General features: G+C 42.2%; 3 protein-coding genes across 5 annotated transcripts; 1 reads left to right on the top strand and 2 right to left on the bottom strand.

The window, feature by feature from the left end:
- Nucleotides 1–4629: 4629 nt before the first annotated feature.
- On the bottom strand, nucleotides 4630–7156 carry LOC112786193 (uncharacterized). Its single transcript, XM_025829597.1, has 3 exons — nucleotides 6914–7156; nucleotides 4882–6345; nucleotides 4630–4761 (listed from the first exon to the last, which is right to left on the bottom strand). Exons 1-3 carry the CDS (start codon nucleotides 7154–7156, stop codon nucleotides 4630–4632), a joined length of 1839 nt encoding a protein of 612 aa, XP_025685382.1.
- An 855-nt stretch (nucleotides 7157–8011) lies between these two features.
- Nucleotides 8012–9232, bottom strand: LOC112786192 (uncharacterized). The gene has a single exon (XM_025829595.1). The coding sequence runs from the start codon at nucleotides 9230–9232 to the stop codon at nucleotides 8012–8014; it is 1221 nt and encodes a 406-aa protein (XP_025685380.1).
- Nucleotides 9233–13632: 4400 nt separating this feature from the next.
- Nucleotides 13633–17831, top strand: LOC112783816 (uncharacterized). Of its 3 annotated transcripts, XM_072231340.1 has the most exons (8): nucleotides 13633–13825; nucleotides 13896–14045; nucleotides 14134–14225; nucleotides 14326–14468; nucleotides 15452–15507; nucleotides 15617–15760; nucleotides 16770–16863; nucleotides 17630–17831. In XM_072231340.1, exons 3-7 carry the CDS (start codon nucleotides 14196–14198, stop codon nucleotides 16775–16777), a joined length of 381 nt encoding a protein of 126 aa, XP_072087441.1. In that variant the 5' UTR covers nucleotides 13633–13825; nucleotides 13896–14045; nucleotides 14134–14195; the 3' UTR covers nucleotides 16778–16863; nucleotides 17630–17831. The 3 variants fall into 3 exon arrangements, with proteins under 3 accessions (XP_072087441.1, XP_072087440.1, XP_072087439.1); XM_072231339.1 differs by lacking the exon at nucleotides 13633–13825 and having other exon boundaries at nucleotides 13982–14225; XM_072231338.1 differs by lacking the exons at nucleotides 13633–13825; nucleotides 17630–17831 and adding an exon at nucleotides 17337–17475 and having other exon boundaries at nucleotides 13982–14225.
- The last annotated feature ends 4406 nt before the right edge of the window (nucleotides 17832–22237 follow it).

Here is a 22237-nt window from a genome sequence, read left to right as displayed (position 1 = left end):
TCTTCTCACCTTCGTCGCAGTAATTACCACAGCCGGAAGGACACCCACCCCTCTTCCCCTTCCTCTTCTCACTCTTCTTTCTACTCAAAGAACAGGAAGGTCTATCAAATCAATTTATAGCAGGCTTAAAGCCAAAGAAGGTCGGATTAGAGAAAATTTGATGGGGAAAAGAGTTGGTTTTTTCTGCTCGAACGGTTATTACACCAGACCCGAACATTAACATTGATGAACTCGGAGTGCCATGGAGTATTGCTTTGAACCTTACATACCCTGAGACTGTGCTTTTAAAACATTTTGTATAATTATTAACCAAACAAAGAATTTTAACTTACAAAAAAAATTTAATTTCCTTCTTCTTTTTTAAAGGATGTATTTATGAACATTCTAATGTGGTGGGAAGATTTCGACGAAAATGTTCCTACACCAGCAATATTGAAGCCAGAACCATTGTGACTGGAAACAAGTTTTCAATCTTATTATTCCCAAGCAAATAAATTTAACTAGGTATTCTAGCTGGCATGATGATAACGAAGGAGGATCATCAATAACTCCAGGGGATACTATGGTCAGAATTGAAAAAGGGAAAATACTTACCGGAACTCTTTGCAAAAAGACACTTGGAGCATCTACTGGAAGTCTCATTCATGTCATTTGGTATGCAACATCATTATATAAAATGTGTTCGGTAGGTTTTGGGTTGATTTCCTGGTTAGAGAAGGGGAGGTCGTCTAGCCGCACGTCTTTGGGCTGAGGGTAGGCGAGGTCCCGAGCTCTTCGGATGTAAAGGGGGGTGTTACCTGCAAAGACACTCCGACGCTCAAGTCAGTGAAGTGTGCAGGCGAGTAAAGATTGAGTGGTATGTGACGTACCTTGGGGGAAGGGCAGGACCTTCCCCATATATACCATGTCAGAGGTGGGCCCATCAAGGACAGGCCCACCTTCCCTGATGCTCCCTTCTCACAGCTGTAGCGTAGCTGTCAGGTATGCGTGTCCGGGTCGGCGACTGAGTGTCTCCTACCCGACCATCCGGGTCGGGTGGTGCTCGGGTCGGGCCGGCCCGATAGTGGTTTGGGCCAGGCCGTAACAGTGCCCCCGACGCGCCGATAACGACCGTGAGGATCGTTGGTGGCGTGTCATCTCTCCTTTTTTGCGTTGTCGCCGGGTCATCTGTCCGTGGAGGGGACGTGCTTCTTACGTGCGTGTCTGTTCGTTGTTGGAACGACCGCTTGTTGCCTCGTTCATCGCGCGGGGTATTTAATACTCATAATGGGCTAGAAAACCCTGTATGCAAAGACTATTTTGCCCCCAAGTCTTTCGCGCTTCCTGGGTGGCAGTTTTAAACAGTTTTGCTTGGATTTTTCCCTTCCCACTCTTGCTCCTGCTATCTCCCCGCTATCTCCCTCAAAAAATCTCAGAGCGTCGTTCTAGCATCCTCGTGCATCTTTCCTTCTTCCTTCTCAGTTTTCGCAACCAATTTAGGTAATCTTTGATCCTTTCTCTTTTCTGCTTCATTGTTGTACGTTTGTTGCTTGTATTTGCTCCGTATTCTTGCTGTTTTGTTTGATTTTTGTTGGTAGATGGCTCATTAGTGTCAAGTAGATGCGTTAGGGGAGGGGTACCATTCCAGGGTAGGTTTTTAGGTAGCTTGCGTGATAGATGACTTTTAGCCATGCTTGATCTTAACTGTTGAATAGGACGAACATAGTTTCTGGGCTTTTTCTGGACTCCCGACCTCATAGACTAACGGGGTGGTACCCCACTGTAGGTATGCCTCGCATCATTTCCCGGGCTTCTCCTTCTACCGCGAATTACGATCCCTATGCCTGGGTGACTAAGGATGTGAAGGACTCGCCAAATCAGATGGACGAGGAGGAGTTGACGGAGTTCCGGCAAGCCAAGTATCTATGTGGGGGGACAGACGAGGAGGCCAATTATAACGTCTTCATTCCTGCCCCCAACGAACGGCTGTATGAGATTAATTTCCACTCCCCGAGTTGCCGACTGGATTTGGTTTTACAAAGCCATGTTCACCCAGGTGGGCGTTCGCATACCGTTCTCCGACTTCCAGATGGCGCTTCTTAATCGGATATCCGTGTCGCCGTCGCAGCTTCATCCGAACAGTTGGGCTTCTATCCGCTGTTTCGAGATGGTGTGTGAATATCTCGAGCTGCCGGTGTCTGTGGATGTCTTTCTCTTTTTCTTCAACCTTACTAACCCTTCTAAGGAGGGGAAAGCAAGGAAAGGGTTCTTATCTTTCCGATCTGCTCAGGGTCGGAGGATATTTGGCTTGTTCAAGGACTCTTATCATGGGTTCAAGGATAAGTATTTCAAGGTTCGCCCCGTCAAAGGTCGCCATCCCTTTTGGTTGTCGTTGGAGGGAGAACACCTCATCCCGACGTATTGGAGCTTCGGGGCGGGGTCCAACACCTTCATTAAGGTGACCTATAAAGGGATGTCTGCCGTAAATAAGAGAATTGCCGACGTGTTGTGGGCGGTCTTTGGAAAGAACCCCGTGAACCCCCACCTCCTTATGGGTGAACGGGAGGTCGCCATGAATTATATTTGTGAGCTATTTTGTCTTACTTTTGTGTTGTTTATCGTTTAATTTGTTATCGCCGACTTCACGACTGACGTATTTGTTTGTCTGTTGCAGTGGAAATGTCTGCTTCGGTGACTGGGCTCGAAAGTTTAGTTAAGACCTTCTTGGAGGATAGCGACGAGGAGAAGGCTGACGAGAAGGTTGCTAGGAAGCCGGAAGACCCTACCGAGGAGAAGGAGGATCAAGCTGTACCTTCGCCTCGGGACACCGAGATGTCCAACAAGAACTCTACCGGGATGCAAGCTTCTCCTATTCCCGAGGAGACGGCCGGTATTGGGCAGTCGTCTTCTACCCATCGGGAGTATGATGATTTGAAGCTTGTCCCTACTCCCAAGAGGCAGAGGGCATCCTCCAGCCCGGAAGGTACTCTCACCGTGATGGAGAGGAACTTCGATGCTGGGGCCTTTATTGATAATCAGCTGATTCCCGGTACGGAGGATCACTTTCTTAGTACCGAACTCGTGGGGCAAGCGAGGTGGATGTACCGTATCCTTTTCCAAGGAGCGGTGATAGCTCGGAAGGCCGAGTTCGAGTTGTCGGGCATGCAGGCTTTGCGAAGGAAGCTCGATACCGCTGTCCAGGCCAATAACGAATTCAAGGTCCAGGTCGAAAAGCTTTAGGAACAACTGGCCGCGGCAGAGAAGGGGCGCAAGGATGCCGAGGAGAAGGCTGCATCTTTTGAGGAAAAAATGAAGGTCTCCGATGCCACCGTCTCCCGTTTAACCGAGCGGGAGATGACTCTAGAGAGCCACCTTAACGCCGCGCAAGGTCGGGTGGTCACTATGGAGAAGGAGCGTGACGCGGCCTTCTCGTCGGCTGAGGCTGCGCGAGCAGAGGTCGAAGAGCTGAAAAGGAAATATAGGGCGGTCAGGGAGCAGGGGAAGAATGCGATCTTTATGACCGAAAAGGCTCTTAAGGCCCAGGTGAAGGTCGTGGTCCCAGACTTCGACACATCGGCTATTAGGGTCTTTAAAACAATTAAGGACGGCAAGATTGTTGACATGCCCCGAAAGTGAACTCCTTTAACTTGCGTTTTTTATGTGGATTTGTAGAACACTTGTTGAGATCGTTAACTTTTGTTATACTTTAGTGGCCGCTTGGTCGGCTTACAATTATCGCCTTTATCTTGCTGTTTAGTAGTATTTTGTTTTGTTACCGTTCTTTCGGTGTGGACTTATTGCTTGTGTCCGTTTTGCCGTTTGTGTTGGTAACTTGGTTGAAACCGTCTTGGTCTTATTATCATGGCCGTTTGTTATGGCTTTGATTCGATTGGCTCCCGGGGTGATCAGTCCCGGGTTGCCGTTGAAGAACGCGATGGTGTGGGATACATATTGGGGAATAGTAGATGGGAGAATTCAGACAAGTAAATATTAATCGTCAGCTAAACAAGTTTATGAACATGGTAGGCACTTAATAAAAGTAAATCACTGGAAATTAAAAGGTTATCTAGCTCGTCAGGCCGCTTAACCGGTGTACCCAAGCTACGAATAAAATCTCCTCAGGTTACCTGCATTCCATGTTCTCGGGATTTCTTTGCCGTCGAGTCTCTCCAGTTTATAGGCGCCTTTGCCGAACACTTCTCTGATTCTGTAGGGACCTTCCCAGTTTGCCGCCAGCTTTCCTTCTCCTGGGGTTGGTAGCCCGATGTCGTTTCGTCGCAGGACGAGGTCTCTTTCCTCAAACTCCCTTCTGAGGACCTTGGTATTGTAGCATAGGGCTGTTATTTGTTTCAGTGCTACCTCCGACAAGTGGGCCATCTCTCTGGCCTCGTCCACCAGGTCTTTCTCCACCGCTTCTTCTACTCCCGTCAGAAGTAGTCGCGGGCTCGGTTCGCCAATCTCCACAGGTATCACCGTGTCGATCCCGTATGTTAGGCGAAAGTAGGTTTCCCCTGTGGAGATTTGCTCAGTAGTTCGGTAGGACCAGAGAACCGAGGCGAGCTCGTCGTCCCATGCGCCTTTTTTGCTATCTAAACGCTTCTTGAGGCCTAGCAGGATGACTTTATTTGCGAACTCCACTTGTCCATTTGTTTAGGGATGTTCAACCGAGGAGAACTTCTGTTTTATCCCCAGGCCGGTGAGAAACTCTGCAAACTTCTTGTCGGTGAATTGTGTCCCATTATCCGAAATGACAATTTCCGGGATGCCAAACCGGGTTATCACCTGCCTCCACATGAACTTTCTACAATTGGATGAGGATATGCTGGCCAGCGGTTCAGCCTTTATCCATTTGGTGTAGTAGTCGACGGCAACTATGAGGTATTTGACTTGTCCTGGGCCAACCAGGAAGGGTCCCAAGAGGTCGACTCCCCATTGTGCAAAAGGTCGGAAAGACGTCAGTTTGCTCAGCTCGGAAGCTGGCGCCCTGTGGAAGTTGGCGTTCTGTTGACACTTGGCGCATTTTTTCACGAATTCTCTGGAGTCATTCATCATTGACGGCCAGTAATATCCAGCTCGGATGAGCTTCCTTGCTAGGGCTTTGCCCCCGATATGGTGGCCGTAGCATCCCTCGTAGACTTCTCTGAGCACGTAGTCCGTCTGGTCGGGATGTAGGCACTTCAGCAAAGGTTGGCTGAGTCCCTTTTTGAATAGCTGGTCCTGTATGACCATGTACTTGACAGCCTCCCATCTCAACGCTTTGGCTTCCTTCCCCTCCCCAGAGAGTTTTCCGTTTTTCAAGAAATCGGTGATGGGGTCCATCCAAGAGGGGCTCATCTTGGTCAGGTGTAGAGTGACTGCGGGCTCTTTCGTGATGCCTTGAATGAGGGAGCGATTGCCGGTTCCAGGTTTCGTGCTTGCCAGCTTGGATAGGAGGTCTGCTCGTGTGTTCCTTTCCCTTGGAACGTGTTGGATCGTGATCTCCTCAAACTGTTTGCTCAGCTCTTTGACCCTTTTCAAGTATTTTTGCAGCAGCGAGTCTCTGGCTTGATAGCTTCCATTTACTTGCGCGGTGACGACCTGCGAGTCACTGCTTACTTCCAACCTTGTGGCCCCGACTTCCCGAGCTAGAACCAAGTCCCCCAGAAGGGCTTCGTATTCTGCTTGGTTGTTCGATACGGGAAACTCGAACTTAACCGATTGTTCATAAATAACTCCGGCCGGGCTTTCTAGGATGATCCCGGCGCCCCCGGACGTCTGGTTGGAAGCTCCGTCCACATGGAGCTTCCACTGTGTGCCCGCGTCCTCGGTTCCGGTTACTTCCACTAGGAAGTCCGCCATTGCTTGTGCCTTAATCGCGTGTCGGGGTTCGTAGCTCAGATCGTATTGGGACAGCTCGACGGCCCAGGTCATCATCCTCCCCTCCAAATCAGGTTTTTGGAGCACCTGACGGATCCCTTGGTCCGTTCTCACGACCACCTGGTTACCCTGGAAGTATTGTCGTAGTCTGCGGGAAGAGATCAAGAGCGCTAGTGCCAGTTTCTCCAGCTTGCTGTACCTAAGTTCTACCCCCTGCAACGCTCTACTTACGAAGTAGATCAGTTGCTGAGCCTTCCCTTCTTCTCGCACTAGCACCGCTGCAAGCGCTGCTTCTGTTATGGCTAGGTATAGGTAGAGTGGTTCTCCAGCTCTGGGCTTCTCGAGCACAGGGGGTGCTGCTAGGATTTCTTTGAAGTGGTTGAATGCTTCCTCGCACGCAGGAGTCCATTCAAACGCTATTCCTTTCCTCATCAGGTTGAAGAAGGGTAGGGCCTTTGCTGCCGACGCACCGAGGAATCGGGACAACGCGGTGAGCCTTCCCGCCAGCCGCTAAACGTCTTTGATGCAACCCGGACTCCTCATCTAGAGTATCGCTTGGCACTTTTCGAGGTTGGCTTCCACTCCCCTTTGGGTTATCATGAACCCCAGGAACTTTCCGGCCTCCATGGCAAAGGCGCACTTAAGCGGGTTGAGCCTCATGCCGTGTTGTCAGAGGGATGTGAACACATTCTCCAGGTCGCTTAGGAGGTCATCAGGTCGGACGGTCTTCGCAAGGATATCATCCACGTAGACTTCCACCGTTTTTGCCGATAAGATCGCTGAATATTTTGTTCATCAGCCTCTGGTACGTCGCCCCCGCGTTTTTCAGGCCAAAAGGCATCACCTTGTAGAAGTAGGTCCCTCCTGGCGTTATGAACGCCGTTTTATCCTCATCTGGCTGGTGCATCGATATTTGGTTGTAGCCGGAGTAGGCGTCCATGAAGCTCAGATACCGGTACCCCGCGGCCGCGTCAACGAGTGCATCAATGTTGGGGAGGGGATAGCAGTCTTTGGGACATGCTTTGTTGAGATCAGAGTAGTCTATACACATCCTCCATCTCCCATTGTGCTTTTTTACCAGGACCACATTTGACAACCAGGTAGAATAGTCCAGTTCCCGGATGAACCCTGCTTCAAGGAGGCTGGCCGTTTGTCTAACCACTTCCTCTGCCCTTTCCTCTGATATTTTTCTTCTCCTTTGAGCCACTGGTTTGGCTTCCGGCCTGATGGCTAGGCGGTGTGACATGAGCCCGGGGTCTATCCTCGGCATATCGGCAGGTGTCCAGGCAAACAAATCGCCATTGGTTCTAATCATTTCCATCAAGGGCTCTTTTAATTCATGGGGGAGGTTCCTATTCACGAACGTGAACTTATTCTCCGTGTTCCCGACCCTAAACTTCTCCAGGTCCCCCTCTGGTTCGGGCCTGGGCTTGTCGTCAATTCTGGCATCCAAGTCGGCGAGAAATTACCCCCGATGCTTCCCTGGATTTCTTTCTTAACGAGAGACTGGTGTTGTCGCAAGCGACTGCCATTTCCAGGTCTCCCCTCACAGATCCTACTGACCCCTCTTCAGTTATGAACTTCATTACCAACATCCTTGTGCTGATGACTCCTCCTAGGTCGTTGATGGTCTTTCTCCCCAGGATGATGTTGTAGGCGGTGGAGTCTCGTAGGATCACGAACTCCGCCATTATCGTTCTTCTCCCCTGGTCTTGTCCCAATGAGGTCGGCAGGGTGATTATGCCATCCGGCTTGATGAAATGGTCGCCGAGCCCTACGACGCTGTGCTGGTGAGTCTGTAGGTCGGCGTCCCGTAGGCCTAAAGCGTCGAACACATTGCGAAACATGATGTTCGAGTCTACCCCCGTATCTACAAGGATTCGCTTGACAAGGCCGATTCCTACTCTGGCCGTTATGACCATGGGAGGGATTTTTCCGACTTCGTCGAACCATTGATCCTCCGGGCCGAATGAAATGGACGGGTGCTTCCTCGTGCTTCGTGCGGACGAGGAGACGCCAGAACTTTGGCGTCTTTCCTGTGTGCCGACCTTGACCTGGGTGCCGCATTCCTAGCTGTTACCACGTTCACTATCGTGAGGCCTCGGTCGTTGTCCTCTGGTTCTTGGCGTCGCTTTGCTGCCCGTGTCTTGTCTTCGCCGTCCTGGTCACGATTCCATTATCTCGGCTCTCTAATGAGATGGGAGAATCCAGCTAGCTTTCCATCCCTGATCGCTTGTTCTAATGCGTCCTTTAGGTCGAAGCAATCCTGTGTCTTGTGCCCGTAGCCCTTGTGATAGTCACAGTAGAGGCTTCGGTTTCCCCCCGTTCGTTTCTTTAGTGGTCGGGGCTTCGACAAGATCCCCTTTTCAGCGATTTGTTGATAAACTTCCATGATTGGTGCGGTAAGGGGAGTGTAATTGGTGAACTTCCTGACACGAGGAAACGGTCTGGGTGTCCTGCTCGGACCGCCGTCCCTGGCGTGTTCCTTTTGTCCTTCTCTGCTCCCGCGGTGCCGGTCTTGGTTGTAAGAGGGCTGCCGTTTGTTGGCGGCCACGACTTGGCTAACTTCTTCGTCGTTGATGTACTCCTTGGCTACACATTGAATCTCTTGCATGGTCCACACTGACTTCGTGGTGAGGTGCTTTCTGAAGTCCTCGTTCAGGAGTTTCTTTGTCAGGCACAAGCTCGCAACTGAGTCTGCCAGCCCGTCTATTTCCAGGCACTCGTCGTTGAATCGGTCTAGGTATTTCCTGGTTGGCTCCCCGGGCCGCTGGGTCACTCCAAGCAGGTTGATTGGGTGCTTTGCTTTTGCAATTCTTGTCATGTATTGGGCTAGGAAGGTATGGCTAATGTCCGCAAAACTGGTCACTGAGCCCTGCAGGAGGTTATTGAACCACCGTATTGCGGGTCCCGCCAGGGTGACTGGGAAAGCGCGGCACCTTACCTCGTCTCCCACTCCCTCCAGGTTCATCCTGGCCTCAAAGGCCGTGAGGTGTTCCAGCGGGTCCTGCGTTCCGTCATACCTCATGTCCGTTGGCTTGTCAAAGTGTTTTGGTAGCCGGACTTCGAGGATGGAACGATGAAATGGGGTCACTCCCATTATCACGGGTCCCCGCGTTCTCGTTGTTCTCCCTTCGTCGTCCTCCTGACGAGTCTCCTCGTGGTTGCGATCCGTCATACGCCGCCTCTCGTGCCTGGCGTAGATGAGGGGGTCGTTGCGTCTTCTCGCGCGTCCTCTTTTCCCAGCGCTCTCGGATTCAGCCTGAGGGCTGGCTATGCGTCTGGAATGGCTCCTTGAGTGAGAATGAGAGTGGCTTTGCTCTGGGGTGTGCTGGTCGTTTTCCCGGTTCGCTAGCCGGCGTTCCAAGTCTTGCATCTTGTGACGTAGTTCCTGCATTATTCTGGCGTCACTACAAGAAAAAAGCCCTGTCGGAACACTTTTTTTGCCACGCTTTTAAAGCGTGCCCAAAAGTGGTCAATGGCCACGCTTTTGCGAGGGTGGCCACTGAAATGTGATTTGGCCACGCTTTTTTTTGTTTCGCTTAAAAAGTGTGGCTATAGAGGGAAATCGGCACGCTTTTATGAGGGTAGCCAATAATTTGTGATTTGGCCACGTTTTTTTTTGTCACACTTAAAAAGCGTGGCCATAGAGAAAAACCGGTACGCTTGCAAAGCGTGACTAAGTAGTCTTCCAATTGTCACCTTTTTAAAGCGTGCCCATATCCTGTGTTTATTTAGACACCCTCAAAAAACGTACCCATAGAATTCCATCCTTCCAAAATTTTGTTTCCACCCAATTTTTTTCACACTTCACTTCTTTTTTCTAATTGTTAACATATAAACCAATTTTTTTCACACTTCACTTCTTTTTTCTAATTGTTAACATATAAACCTAGACTAAAAGTAATAACATTAACAACATACACTTGTTTCAAAAATCATTTAGGCCTTGTTTGGGTGAATTTCTAAGAAAAGATCTTTTTTCGAGTTATCTTTTTTTAAAAGATCTTGTGGAAAAGTAAAAGTAATTTTATGTTTGGGTATCTCATGCAAAAAGATCTTTTTATCTATCAATTATGTTTGGATATAACAAAATAAAAGTATTTTTTTGTTTATTTATTACATGAAAAACATCTTTTTTTTAAGGAAAAAAGATCTTTTAAAAAAAGATGTAAATTACAGCTTCTAAAAAAAGATGTTTTTCTGATTTTTCTAGTGCTTTTACTTTTACTACTCGAAATTTGCCAAACACGCTAAAAAATAAAAAAAGATCTTTTTTCATTGAAAAAAGATCTTTTTTTATCAAAATAATGGCGCCCAAACAAGCACTTAACCTAGCTCGCCGTCACTCACCCTTCTCATCTCTGCAACCCTAACACAGCCATAACTCCCTCTTCCAACAACGCCGCTGTCTCCCTCTCTCAACCCGTCACAACCCCTCCCTCCAACCCATCGCAGCACCTACGTCCATCCCTCCCTCCTTGCTCATGCCCCACGCCACCATCTCCCTCTCTCACACGCGTCGCGCCAACCGTCAGCACCACTCGTCAGCGCAACTCGTCAGCGCCGCTCGTCAGCAGCAACCCGTCAGCGCCAACCTTCATTCTGCTAGTGCCGACGTCTATGGTGTTTATCCATGAATCGGCGGCAGGATCTGGAAGGAAACGATCGGTGGCATCTCCGTCGAGCTCGGCGCCGGATGCATCGCTGGCGACGGCAGTAAAGATTCGATTCCTGGTTTAGGGTTTTAACTTGATTTTCTATTTTCTTTATTTGTCTAAATTTCTAATTATTTGATTTTTTTTATCATTTTGCTAAGCTTTAAATTATTTAATTTTTTGTTATGATTTTTTATTTTTTTGTTCTGATTTTTTTCAGAGGATTTGTTTCTGTTTTGATTGTTTTTAGGATTTTCAGTTAGGGGTGTTCATGGTTCAGTTTTTTCATAAACTGAACTGAAACTGCACTAAACCATTTTAAATGGTTTAGAAACTGAACCAAACTACTTCGTCAAATAAGAAACTGGTTTTAAACCAGTTTACAATACAGTGCACCAGTTTAAACCAGTTCATAAAAATAAAACCAGTTTTAATTGAAAAAACCAGTTTAAACTGGTTTATAGGCTAAAACTAGTTTTAACTTTTAACATATATATAATTAGTTTTTACATTTTCTCTCTCCCCCTCTCTCTCCCACTCTCTCTTCTTGTCTCCCTCTCTCTCTCCCTCTCCCTCTCTCTCTCCTTCCGTTCTCCCTCTCTCTCTTCTTCTCTCCCTCTCTCCCCCTCCTTTCTCTCTCTCCCACTCTCTTTCTCTCTCTCTCTCTCTCCTTCCCCTCTTCCTCTCTCACTTCTTCTCTCCTTCTCTCCCTCTCTCTCTCTCTCTCCCTCCTTTCTCTCTCTCCCTCCTCTCTCTCTTTTCCTTTTCTCTCTCTCTCCCCCTTCCCCTCTTTCTCCCCTCCCCTCTCTCTCTCTCTCTCTCTCTCTTTCTCTCCCTCTCTCTCTTTCTCTCTCTCTCTCTCGCTCCCTCTCTCTCTCGCTCCCTCTCTCTTAACATATATAAAATTATATTTTACATTCTCTTTCTTTCCCTCTCTCTCCCTCCCTCTCTCTCCTTTTCTCCCTCTCTCTCCCTCCTCTCTATCTCTCTCTCTTTCTCTCTCTCCTTCTCTCCCTCTTCTCTCTCTCTCTCTCTCTCTCTCTCTCTCTTTCTCTCTCTCTCCCTTCTCTCTATTTCTCTCTCTCTCTTTCTCTCTCTCTCTCTCCCTATTCCTCTCTTTCTCCTCTTCTCTCCCTCTCTCTCCCTCCTTTCTCTCTCTCTCTCTCGTTCTCTCCCTTTCTCTCTCTCCTTTCCCTCTCACTCTTCCTCTTCTCTCTCTCTCCCCATCTTTCTCCCCTTTTCCTTTCTTTGTCTTCCTCTCTCTCCACCCGTTTTTCTTTTCTCTCGCTCCCCATCTCTCTTCTTATCTTCCTCTCTCTTCCCCTCCTATCGCTCTCCCCTGCCCCTTTTTCTCCCCCTACCCTCTCTTTCTCTCTCCCTTTTCAACCTCTATCCCTTTCTCTCATTCTCTCTCCCATATCCCTCTTCCTCTATATCTCTCTCTCCCTCTCTCTCTTTCACTCTTCCCCTCCTCTCTCTCTCTCCTTTCTCTTTCTCTCCTTCCCTATTCCCCTCTTCTCTCTCTCTCCCTCTCTCTTTCTCTCTGTCTCTCTCACTTTCTCTCCCTCTCTCTCTTCCTCTCTCTCTCTCTTGTGCTGTTTCTTTCCCTCCCTTCTATCTATTTGTCTCTCTCCTCCTCCTCTCTCTCTTTTTCCTATCTCTCCTTCTCTCCTATTTTTTCTCTTTTCTCTCTCTTTCTCTCATTTTCTCTCTTATTTTGAAGAAAAGAGGGGAGAGAGAGAAGAGGGATATAGAGTGAGAGAAGATTGAGAGAGAAGAGTAAAGAGAGAAAGGAAGAAAGAAAGAAGAAAAGAGAGAGGAGGGCAAAGAAAGAAGAGAAGAGGAGAGAAAAAAGGAAGGAAGAGAGAAATAGAGAGAGAAAAGAGAAAAGGAAAAATGAGAAGAGAGAGAGAGAAAAGAGGAAGAAAGAAGGTAAGGAGAGAGAGAGAGAAGGGAGAAGATAGAGAGAAACAAAAGGGAAGAGACAGGGAAACGAGGAGAGAGAGAGAGAGAGAGAGAGAGAGAGAGAGAGAGAGAGAAGGGGAAGGAGGGGAGCGAGGAGAGGTGAGAAAAAGAAAGAGAGGTAGAGAGAGCGAGAGGAAAAAGAGAGAAGGAGGGGAAGAAAGAGAAGAAGGAGAGAGAGAGGAAGAAAGAAGGGGGAGAGAGAAAGAGAGGTGGGAGAGGAGAGAGAGAAAGAAAAGGGGAGAGCGAGGAAAAGGAGGGAGAGAGAGAGAGAGAGAGAAAAGAAGAGAGAAGGGAGGAGAGAGAGAGGAATGAATTGGGAGAGAGAGGGAGAGGAGAGAAAGGAGAGAGAGAGAGGGAGAGGAGAGAAAGGAGAGAGAGAGAGAGAGAGAGAGAGAGAGAGAGAGAAAGACGAAGAGAGAGGGAGGGGAGAGAGAGAAAGTAAGGGGAAGAGAGAGGGAGAGAGAGGGGAGAGGGAGAAAGAAGAGGAGAGAGAGAGGAAGAGAGACGGGAAAGGAGAGAGAGAGAGAGGGAGAGAGAGAAAGACGAAGAGAGATGGGAGCGGGAGAGAGAGGAGGGAGAGGAGAGAGAGAGAGGATAGGGAAAAAGAGGGGGAAGAGAGAGAGAAAAAGAGACGGAGAGAGAGAGGGAAAGGAGAGAGAAGGGGGAGAGAGAGAGAGAGGAAGAGAGATGGGGAGAGCGAGAGAGAGAAAGAGGGAAATGAGAGAGAGAAAGGGGAGAGAGAGAGAGAGAGAAGGAGAGAGAGAGAGAGAGAGAGAGAGAGAGAGAGAGAGGGGAGAGAAGGAAGAAAGGGGAAAGAGAGAGAAGGGAGAGAGCGGGGAGAAAGAGGAGAGAGAGAGGGGAAGGGGAGAGAGAAAGTGAAGGGAGAGAGAGAGAGAAAGAGCATGTAAAAACTAATTTTAGAGTTTAAATAAAACCAGTTTTAATTTGGTTTAAAACTAAACTGAACCATAAAAACTGATTTTTAATAAACTGGTTTTCATAAAAACTATGGTTTCAGTTCAGTTTTTTATTTTAAAAAACTGGTTTATTTAAAACAGTTTCAGTTCAGTTTCAATTCAGTTCAGTGAAACTAGTTTTTTTTTTGCACACCCCTATTTTCAGTTATGATTATTTCTTGTTGGTTCTGATTATTTGTTCTGATTATTTCTTGTTGGATCGTTTTCTGCTTTTGTATTTTCTATCTTGTTAATAATCTTGTGTTGTCATCTCAAGTTGTGCTTTATTGTTCGTTTCAGGGTATTCTGGCTGATATATTGAAATCCCTTGGTGACAACAAGAAGCACATGAGAGAATGTGCACTCAATACTTTGGATTTGTGGCTTGCTGCTGTTCATCTTGATAAAATGGTCTGTTTCAATCTTTTGTTAAGTGATTCTTCTGTCTTGTGTCTATCCTCTGAGTATGCTACTATTGTAGGTTCCTTATATTACAATTGCCTTGATGGATTCTAAACTTGGTGCCGAAGGGCGTAAAGACCTTTTTGATTGGTTATCTAGGCAACTTTCTGTGCAAAGCAGTTTTGCTAAAGCTGCACAACTTCTGAAGCCAGCCTCTGCTGCAATGACAGTAAGTTTTGGCTTTTGAATTTTCATTCTTAATTCTTCTAATACCTTTCTTCTTTGTATTTCTATCCCTCTTCTCAATATTATGCAAGAACTGGTAGAGCATTATAGTGCTAAAGGGTGGTTACAGCGGGTTGAGCAATGTGTACTTCACATGGATATTTCATCATTGGATTTTAATCAGGTTGTTGTTAGCTCTTCTAAAACCTCTTCCCTTGCCCTTTATTTCTTCTATTGGCCTAACTGTCTAACTGTTGAGTGCTTATATTTGATACATTGTTGAGGTGGTCAGATTATGCCGGGAGCATGGCCTGTATAGCACCCTGGTGTATCTCTTTAATAAAGGACTAAATGACTATAGGGCACCTCTGGAGGAGCTCTTTGAAGTCTTACAAAATAGCCAAAAGGATAGTGCTGTTGCACTTGGGTATGTTACATCTGTCATTTTTAATATATTATTCTTGTTTGCCTTCACTGTATCCATGTAAAACATGTTGCTGCAGAACATTTGTGGACTTGAGAAATACATAGATCTTGTCAATAGATTTATGAATACATTTTCTTTCAAAAAAGACATATATAAAAAAAAAAGTTCTGAGAAATGTAATTATCATTTATGAGTTCTAAACACAGAGCTCTTAATTTATTTGTGTATAAATATTTTTTGAATCCCATTTTCTTGTTTACATCCAACTTTTTTCCCCTTCAGTTTTTTTTTTTTCAGTTCAGACATTTTCACTTCAGACATTTCTCTTTATTGGCTGTCTACACTAAAATGGGATTCAAATATTATCTAATCTTCCTAACATATCTTAGGTCTCATGTTGCTACACCCCTGATTAACACTTTAGTGATTATTATTATTTATTAGTTTGGTGCTATCAGTTTGTTATTGTGATGATCATTACCAAACCAATTGAATGCCACTAATGGTGTTAAAATATATATGATATATCCATTAATTTGAATTTCATTCATGCTGATATATGAAATTGTTATTCAATTACATTGCCTATATATTCACATTATGTGCGCATTCCTTTCTCAACATAATCACTACCGCTACTTTGTAGTTTTCTCTTTCTCCATTTCTCCCTTTGAAATTGATATGTCTATTTTGTCCTACACTCTTATCCTGTTGGTTGATATATCTGTTCTGATTTATTCTACCTCTTTGTTGAAATGTCTCCCAAGTTTGAAATGCTTAGTGAATTTCTCCTCCTCATATTCATGGATCTTTTTCTGTTCATGTTAGCTTTTTCTATCATCCTATTGTTTTGTTCAACAAATATAGCTAACTAAATGAGTTCATAGTCATGATTTCTTTTTCTATTTTTTCAAAGGCTATACCTTTATACTATTAAGTTTTCAATTTCAGTTATGCCTCCAAATTATTTGATAAATGTACAGGTACAGGATGCTGGTTTACCTCAAGTACTGTTTTATAGGTCTTGCTTTTGCACCAGGTAATTATTTTCTCTGTTCTTTTATCTTTTTTCATTTTATTTGTCGTCTCAATTAAATGTATTTCAATAGTTCTCGCTAAAGATTATCCCTCCCTTCATATATTTACAGGCCGTGGAACTATTCCTCCTAAAATCAAGCCTCTTTTATACAACAAACATGATTTTAAGTTTACGGTACTCATAAACGTCCATCGGAATCACCCTGGAGTTGAAGCATTCCTTCAAAATAGTAGTGGCAGATCCTCCTTACTTGGTGAGAGTTAAATTGATTGCTGAAATTTTATTTGCTGAAAAATGAATGAGGATCCATTGTGTGTGTATATATATATATATATATATATATATATATATATATATATATATATATATATATATATATATATATATATATATAGTACAAGTTATTTCAGTTTTGAAAACCTTGAGCTGGTTGATGATCTTATTGAGCACATGGGGCTGATTTATATATATATATATATATATATATATATATATATATATATATATATATAGTACATGTTATTTCACTTTTGAAAACCTTGAGCTGGTTGATGATCTTATTGAGCACATGGGGCTGATTTAATCTTTTTAACAAGTCACAATAGGTAAAATAAAGTTAGAATGCAAGGTTAGAGTGAGTGAAAAGCTAGAAATCAATTTTTGACCTCTCAAAACCCAAGGTTACATGTTGCAGAATTATGCAGTTTCGGGCAGCACTTTGTGAACAAAACTGGCAGCAATCTAGCCACTCAAAATGAGTGAAATTATTTTTCTATGAAACCTTGAGATGTCTAGATTGTTCCCCTAAAATTTCAGAATTTTCTGATTTGTGGTTTGGGAGATATGATTTTTAGAAAATGGTCATTTTCTGCAGAAAGAATGCTGTCTGAATTCTGGAACAGCAACTTCAAAACCACATATCTCAATACTCTGAAACTCTTTGGAGGTGAAATCAAAGAGAGGTGAAATATTAGGATGTCTAGTATTTTATGTCCAAATTTTAGGACAATTCGAATTTTGTAGAGAAAGTTGTGCCTTCTGGAAGCAGGGCTGTTCACTGCTGTGACAGCTACCTTTTCTTAAAACAAAACCATATTTTGAGAGGCATAACTTTTTCTAGAGAAGTGAAAATATTCTGGGACTTGAACTGGATGAAAGATGGGTAAGTCTAGTTCAACCACACCAAAATTTAGGAGAATCCAACCAAAGATGAATTTTATATGATTTTTCTAAATTGGTTACTGCTTGCTGTTTTTCTGAAGTGTACTAAATCAGTAGCCGAATGAAGAGAAGGCTGAATGGATTATATATGTCACAGATGTTGGGCAGCAGCAACACTTTGATATGGTATTCAGGGTATGTCACAATTAATGACGTTCATGGTATCTTGTAGTTACTTGATCTTATTGTTATTACCAGAACCCTTTCTACTTGATCTTATTGTTATTCAAGGGGAAAACTCTTAAATATATTGATATGTTTTTTTCCCGCCTGCACGTTGGATATTCCATAAAGATTGCTGAACATTCCTGTGATTTCCTCTTAAATATATCGATTCTTGTGAATCTGCTACGTGTAATAAAGATTGCGGAGGACTTTTAATTTCCACTAACAAACATTTGATTCAATTGCTTAATAACAAACTAAAACCAAGTCTAGTTTAAATCCATGTTTAAATTTACTTAAGAAGAACTTGACAGTAAAGCTTATATTTCTTAGGTAGCAAATAAATGAATTCCATATGTACATTATTTCAATCTTAGTTTTAGGAAACAATTAATTTTCGTTCTTTGTTAATAATTTCTTGTTTCGGGGATGTGATGCATCAGTGCTATTAGATGATACATCAACTTTTACGGGAGAAATAACAGCAGGTCCTAATGCTAATTCTATTAGAGGTTTTGAAGTCATAGATACCATAAAATCTCAAGTAGAGAGCTTGTGCCCTGGTGTTGTGTTTTTGTGTTGATATTCTTGCTGTTGCCGCTAGAGATTTGTAAGTATATATAACTTAAATTGATTTATGCATTTATCTATATGTTGAAGTGCTGATCAACGTGCATTAAGTCACTAGTTACTTTGGCTTTCAATTCAGTTCACATACTTGCTTTTCTCTCTTCAGATTCTTGCCAAGTGCGAAGTTCCTTGGCCCTGGTGTCGGCGTCAAAGATTGCTGAAAAGTCTTGGATGTTGTTTAGGAGTTAGATTATATTTTTTTAAATATAAAGTTGTAATTTTTTTAAATATTTATTTTGGAAGTTGAATTTATTTTTTCTTAATTGTTTCATTCATATAAATCAATAGAAGATTAATTTTTTAGTATTTTATTTTATTTTAAAGATTAATTTAATAATATTTTTATTTTATTTTCTATTTTTTCTTTTTTTTTTTTATTTGAAAAGGATTAGGCCACGCTTGGATGTATATCTATTTTTTGGTACGCTTTGAAAGCGTGGATGTATGTCTACTTTTAAGTATGCTTTAAAAGCGTGGTTGTATGTCTACTTTTAGGCACGTTTTAAAAGCGTGGCTACATGGTTATACATACAGTTACGTTTTTAAGCGTGCCAATAGATCAAAGCATGGAAAAAAAACAAAGCGTGCCAGTAGATAGAAAAAGCGTGGCAATAGAGCTATCGGCACGCTTGCAGATGTGACCCTTTCAAAAGCGTGCCGATAGCTCAAAAAGCGTGGCGAAAAGCTATCGGTACGTTTTTTTGCCCTTTTCGGCACGCTTTAAAAGCGTAGCAAAAAGCTTATTTTCTTGTAGTGCGTGGTTGTCGCCAGTTCCCCCGAAAGGGCGTCTTTCGAGAGATCGGGTGGTACGTCTTGGAGGGAACCTCGTGCGCTGTCTGGGAGAAGTCGCAGAGGGTTCCCCTTTGCGGCCTGTCTCTCCCGGGTCCAATACAACGTCCATTCAAGCGACTAGAGTCCCCACAGACGACGCCAATGTTCGGTAGGTCGGATACCGGACGGGTTGGGTTGATTTTCTGGTTAGAGAAGGGGAGGTCGTCTGGCCGCACGTCTTTGGGCTGAGGGTAGGCGAGGTCCCGAGCTCTTCGGATGTAAAGGGGGGTGTCACTTGCAAAGACACTCCGACACTCAAGTCAGTGAAGTGTGCAGGCGAGTAAAGATTGAGTGGTATGTGACGTACCTTGGGGGAAGGGCAGGACCTTCCCCATATATACCATGTCAGTGGTGGGCCCATCAAGGACAAGCCCGCCTTCCCTGATGCTCCATTCTGACAGCTGTAGCGTAGCTGTCAGGGACGCGTGTCCGGGTCGGCGACTGAGCATCTCCTACCCGACCATCCGGGTCGGGTGGTGCTCAGGCCGGCCCGGCCCAGCCCGATAGTGGTTTAGGCCAGGCCTTAACAAAATGTTAATGTTCCATTCATCTTTACAACTTCTTTGCAAAGGATTGAATTGATCTTGGTAAACTTGGTGGCTTTGGAAACTGTTAAATTCAGTTACTTTCTTCTTTGCACACCCTCACTAATGTTGGCTTGAATACAGGGAAGACATTGGCCCCGATGCAGTGAGAAGAGGAAGGGGTAGAGGGGTGGGTGTCCTCCGGCAGTGGTAATTGTCGCGGCGAAGGTGAGAAGAAGAGGTTGATGGTGAAGAGTTGAAGGAAGGGGATTGGGGGAGAGGTGGGGGGAGAGACCGAGGAGATCGGGAGTGGGTGGGGTGGGGTTTTGATTTTTTTAAATATTATTTTTATTAATAATAAAGGATAATTTGGTGAAAAAAATATAATTAAAGTAAAAAAGAATAATTTTTTAACGTTTTGTAATATTAGGGATGATTTTAATAACAAAAAAAAGGTTGGGAATAAATTTGATTTTCGTCCCAGACCTCAAAGACGAAATTAGTACTTAACCCTTAACGGAATGTCCTACATAACAGCGTTGCAAGAACAATATCGATAATTTGAAGAACAAGTACAAACTAATTTAATACTTTACTCTACAAAATTTTGCTATTAGTTCTACTTGTCAAATATTATTATTGGATTAATTATAAATTTTTTAAAAATTTAACTGTAAAAAATATGTTTAATGTAAATAAAAAATTTATTAAAACAAAACTACAACAAAATAAAATTGATTAATATTTTTAAAATCTAAGACAAATTCAAAGAACAGAAAGTATATTTCACGTTGTATGAATTTTATCTTCTATCGGTTAAAAGTTGGAACTTTTTTTTTTTTCTATACTAAGTTAATCTTATTATTATTATTATTATTCCGAAACCCCGTGCTTCAGCCTTCAAAGATGTCCAAACTCAGCAAACAAAAGATCAATTGATTCATATTTGGATTTAAAATCGGGTAGCTAACTACTAATTATAAAAACAAAGAAAGTGTAATGGGTACATAGGGTTAGTGCAAATCCTAATGGCAATATTAGGGGAGGCGTGAACTCGCCGAAAGGAACCTTGTCATGCACTCTTCCTCCCCTAATCATTCTATATTCTCACTTCTTGTCTCCCTCCTCTCTATTTATAATTTTTAGATCATTTTTCCAGCTTTTTTTCCCCTATTTATTTCACAATTTTTTTTGTTTCTCTATATCCTTACATAATTTTGACTTACACGATCAAACATAAGCGTGAGTCAAGAGTGATTCAAGTCCCATTGCCAAACAAATCTGCAATCAAAAGTGTCATTAAGCTATAATGAGAGAATCTTGTGTGTATTTATGGTGAACATTGTGTTAGCTCTATGAAAATCACTGAACAGTAGCAATCAGTCAATTGTCACTTTATAAATTAGACCAAACCATCTTAGGTGTGTTTGGCAACGTATTTAAAAATGATTTTAAATAATATTATCCAAACAATATTTATTTTATTAAAATCAATTTTAGTATAGAATTGCCAAACATAAATTATATTGACACAAACTTACTTTTATTCAAAATCAATTCTATAAAATAATTTTTATTCAAATTCCAGTTTGACAAACTACAATCCAAACACACACTTAAACTAGACAATTGAAAGGAACTTGTGTGTTATTGTTTTACTCGTTTTTTTTTTGTCGATTTCGACAGGTGATGTCAAAACGAATTTGTATCAAAATATAAGTATGGTAAAATAGATACAATTCCTCTAAAAAAAAGTGAATTTGACCCAAAAATTATTTAATTAGTGTCAAGATAATCTAGGTCAAAATTGCTAGTAGTAAATTTTATGATAAACATTAAAAGAATAAATAATTAAATGGAGAAAGCACCAAATATTGATTTAAACAAAGAAATAATAAAATTCAAAGAAATTAAATGAAACTGAACCAAATAAACAAAAGGAAAAAAAAGTTAAAAATTAACTTCTAACACTCACATGCACTTGCACTTTATATTTTTTCGTCGTTCGTGGAGACCGAAAATTTTATAAGTTTATGTGATGATCTAGTATTTATGATTGAAGTCTCTAAATTCTTCTGAATTTTTACTATTTATAGATCATGAAAATAGACTTGCTATGGAGCATGTTTATCTACTATCTTAATTCCTTTTTTTGTCTCCGCTATGACTTTACTTTGACTATAAAGAATTTTGAACACCAAATTTTGATATTTATATCTTTCTTGGTCTTCAAAATTTTAAGTTTCTTTAATTTGCTGTTCAAATTCCACATCCATATCTTTCACTCAATTTGAAGGTCAAGTAGCCTTGATGATTAAAAAAAAAAAAAATAACTACCCTTTCAACCCAAACGCTTTTTGTACCATCTTTTTTCAACTTCAACTTATCTATTTCTATTTTTATAGTCGAAACATTATTTTTATGGTCAAAACCACTGATAATAAAAAAAATTCACTTTTTTACCAACAGTTACATTTTTCTTAAAATTAGATTTTATATTTAAATCAATAGTAATTAGTTTTTTATTAAAAATATTCTATTTTTTGCAATTTTAAAAAAAAATAAAGGGTTAATACTAATTTCGTCCCTAAAAGATCACGTGATCTTCATTTTTGTCCCCGAATGATTTTTTAATCAAATTAGTCCCTGAAAGATAAAATGTAAGTCAAATTAGTCATTCCGTCAGTTAGATGATGACGTGTCACGTTAAGTGACACGTGGTATGATGATGTGACACGACACGTGGTAGGTCAGTGACACGTGGCACGCCACGTGGCAAGTCAGTGACACATGTCACTTGACATGTAAAAAAAAATTTTATAGTCAAAACGTAAGTCATTTTCATCCCTCAAATTTTAAAAATTAGTCAAACTAGTCCTTATATATTTTTTTTTATTTTTCTTCATAATATTAAATTTGAAATATTTTTTGATACTACTAATTTTAATAGAAATGTAATTGACAAACAAAACATTAGTAATTGTATCTTTTCTTCTTAAAAATTTTTTCAATAAAATTATCTCTCTCCTTTAATTCTTTTCAAAATCTCTCTTATTCTTTTCTATTCTAAAACCTTTTTCTTACGTTATTACATTTTGCTGGAATATATATATATATATATATATATATATATATATATATATATATATATATATATATATATATATACTCAAAATTGAAATGTATGTATTTATTAACCTAAACAAAGTTATATACTCAAAATTAAAATTTATGTATGTTAACCTAAACAAAGTTATACCACTATTGTTTTTCTACTACATCTTTTTTTTTCATTATAGTATTACTTACATATAGGATGTAATGGTAATGATACTTAGAGTCAAAATTCAAGAAGATGT

The sequence above is a fragment of the Arachis hypogaea genome, chromosome 20, assembly GCF_003086295.3.
Source record: "Arachis hypogaea cultivar Tifrunner chromosome 20, arahy.Tifrunner.gnm2.J5K5, whole genome shotgun sequence".
NCBI lineage: Eukaryota > Viridiplantae > Streptophyta > Magnoliopsida > Fabales > Fabaceae > Arachis > Arachis hypogaea.
This window is presented reverse-complemented; position numbering and strand designations above follow the sequence as displayed.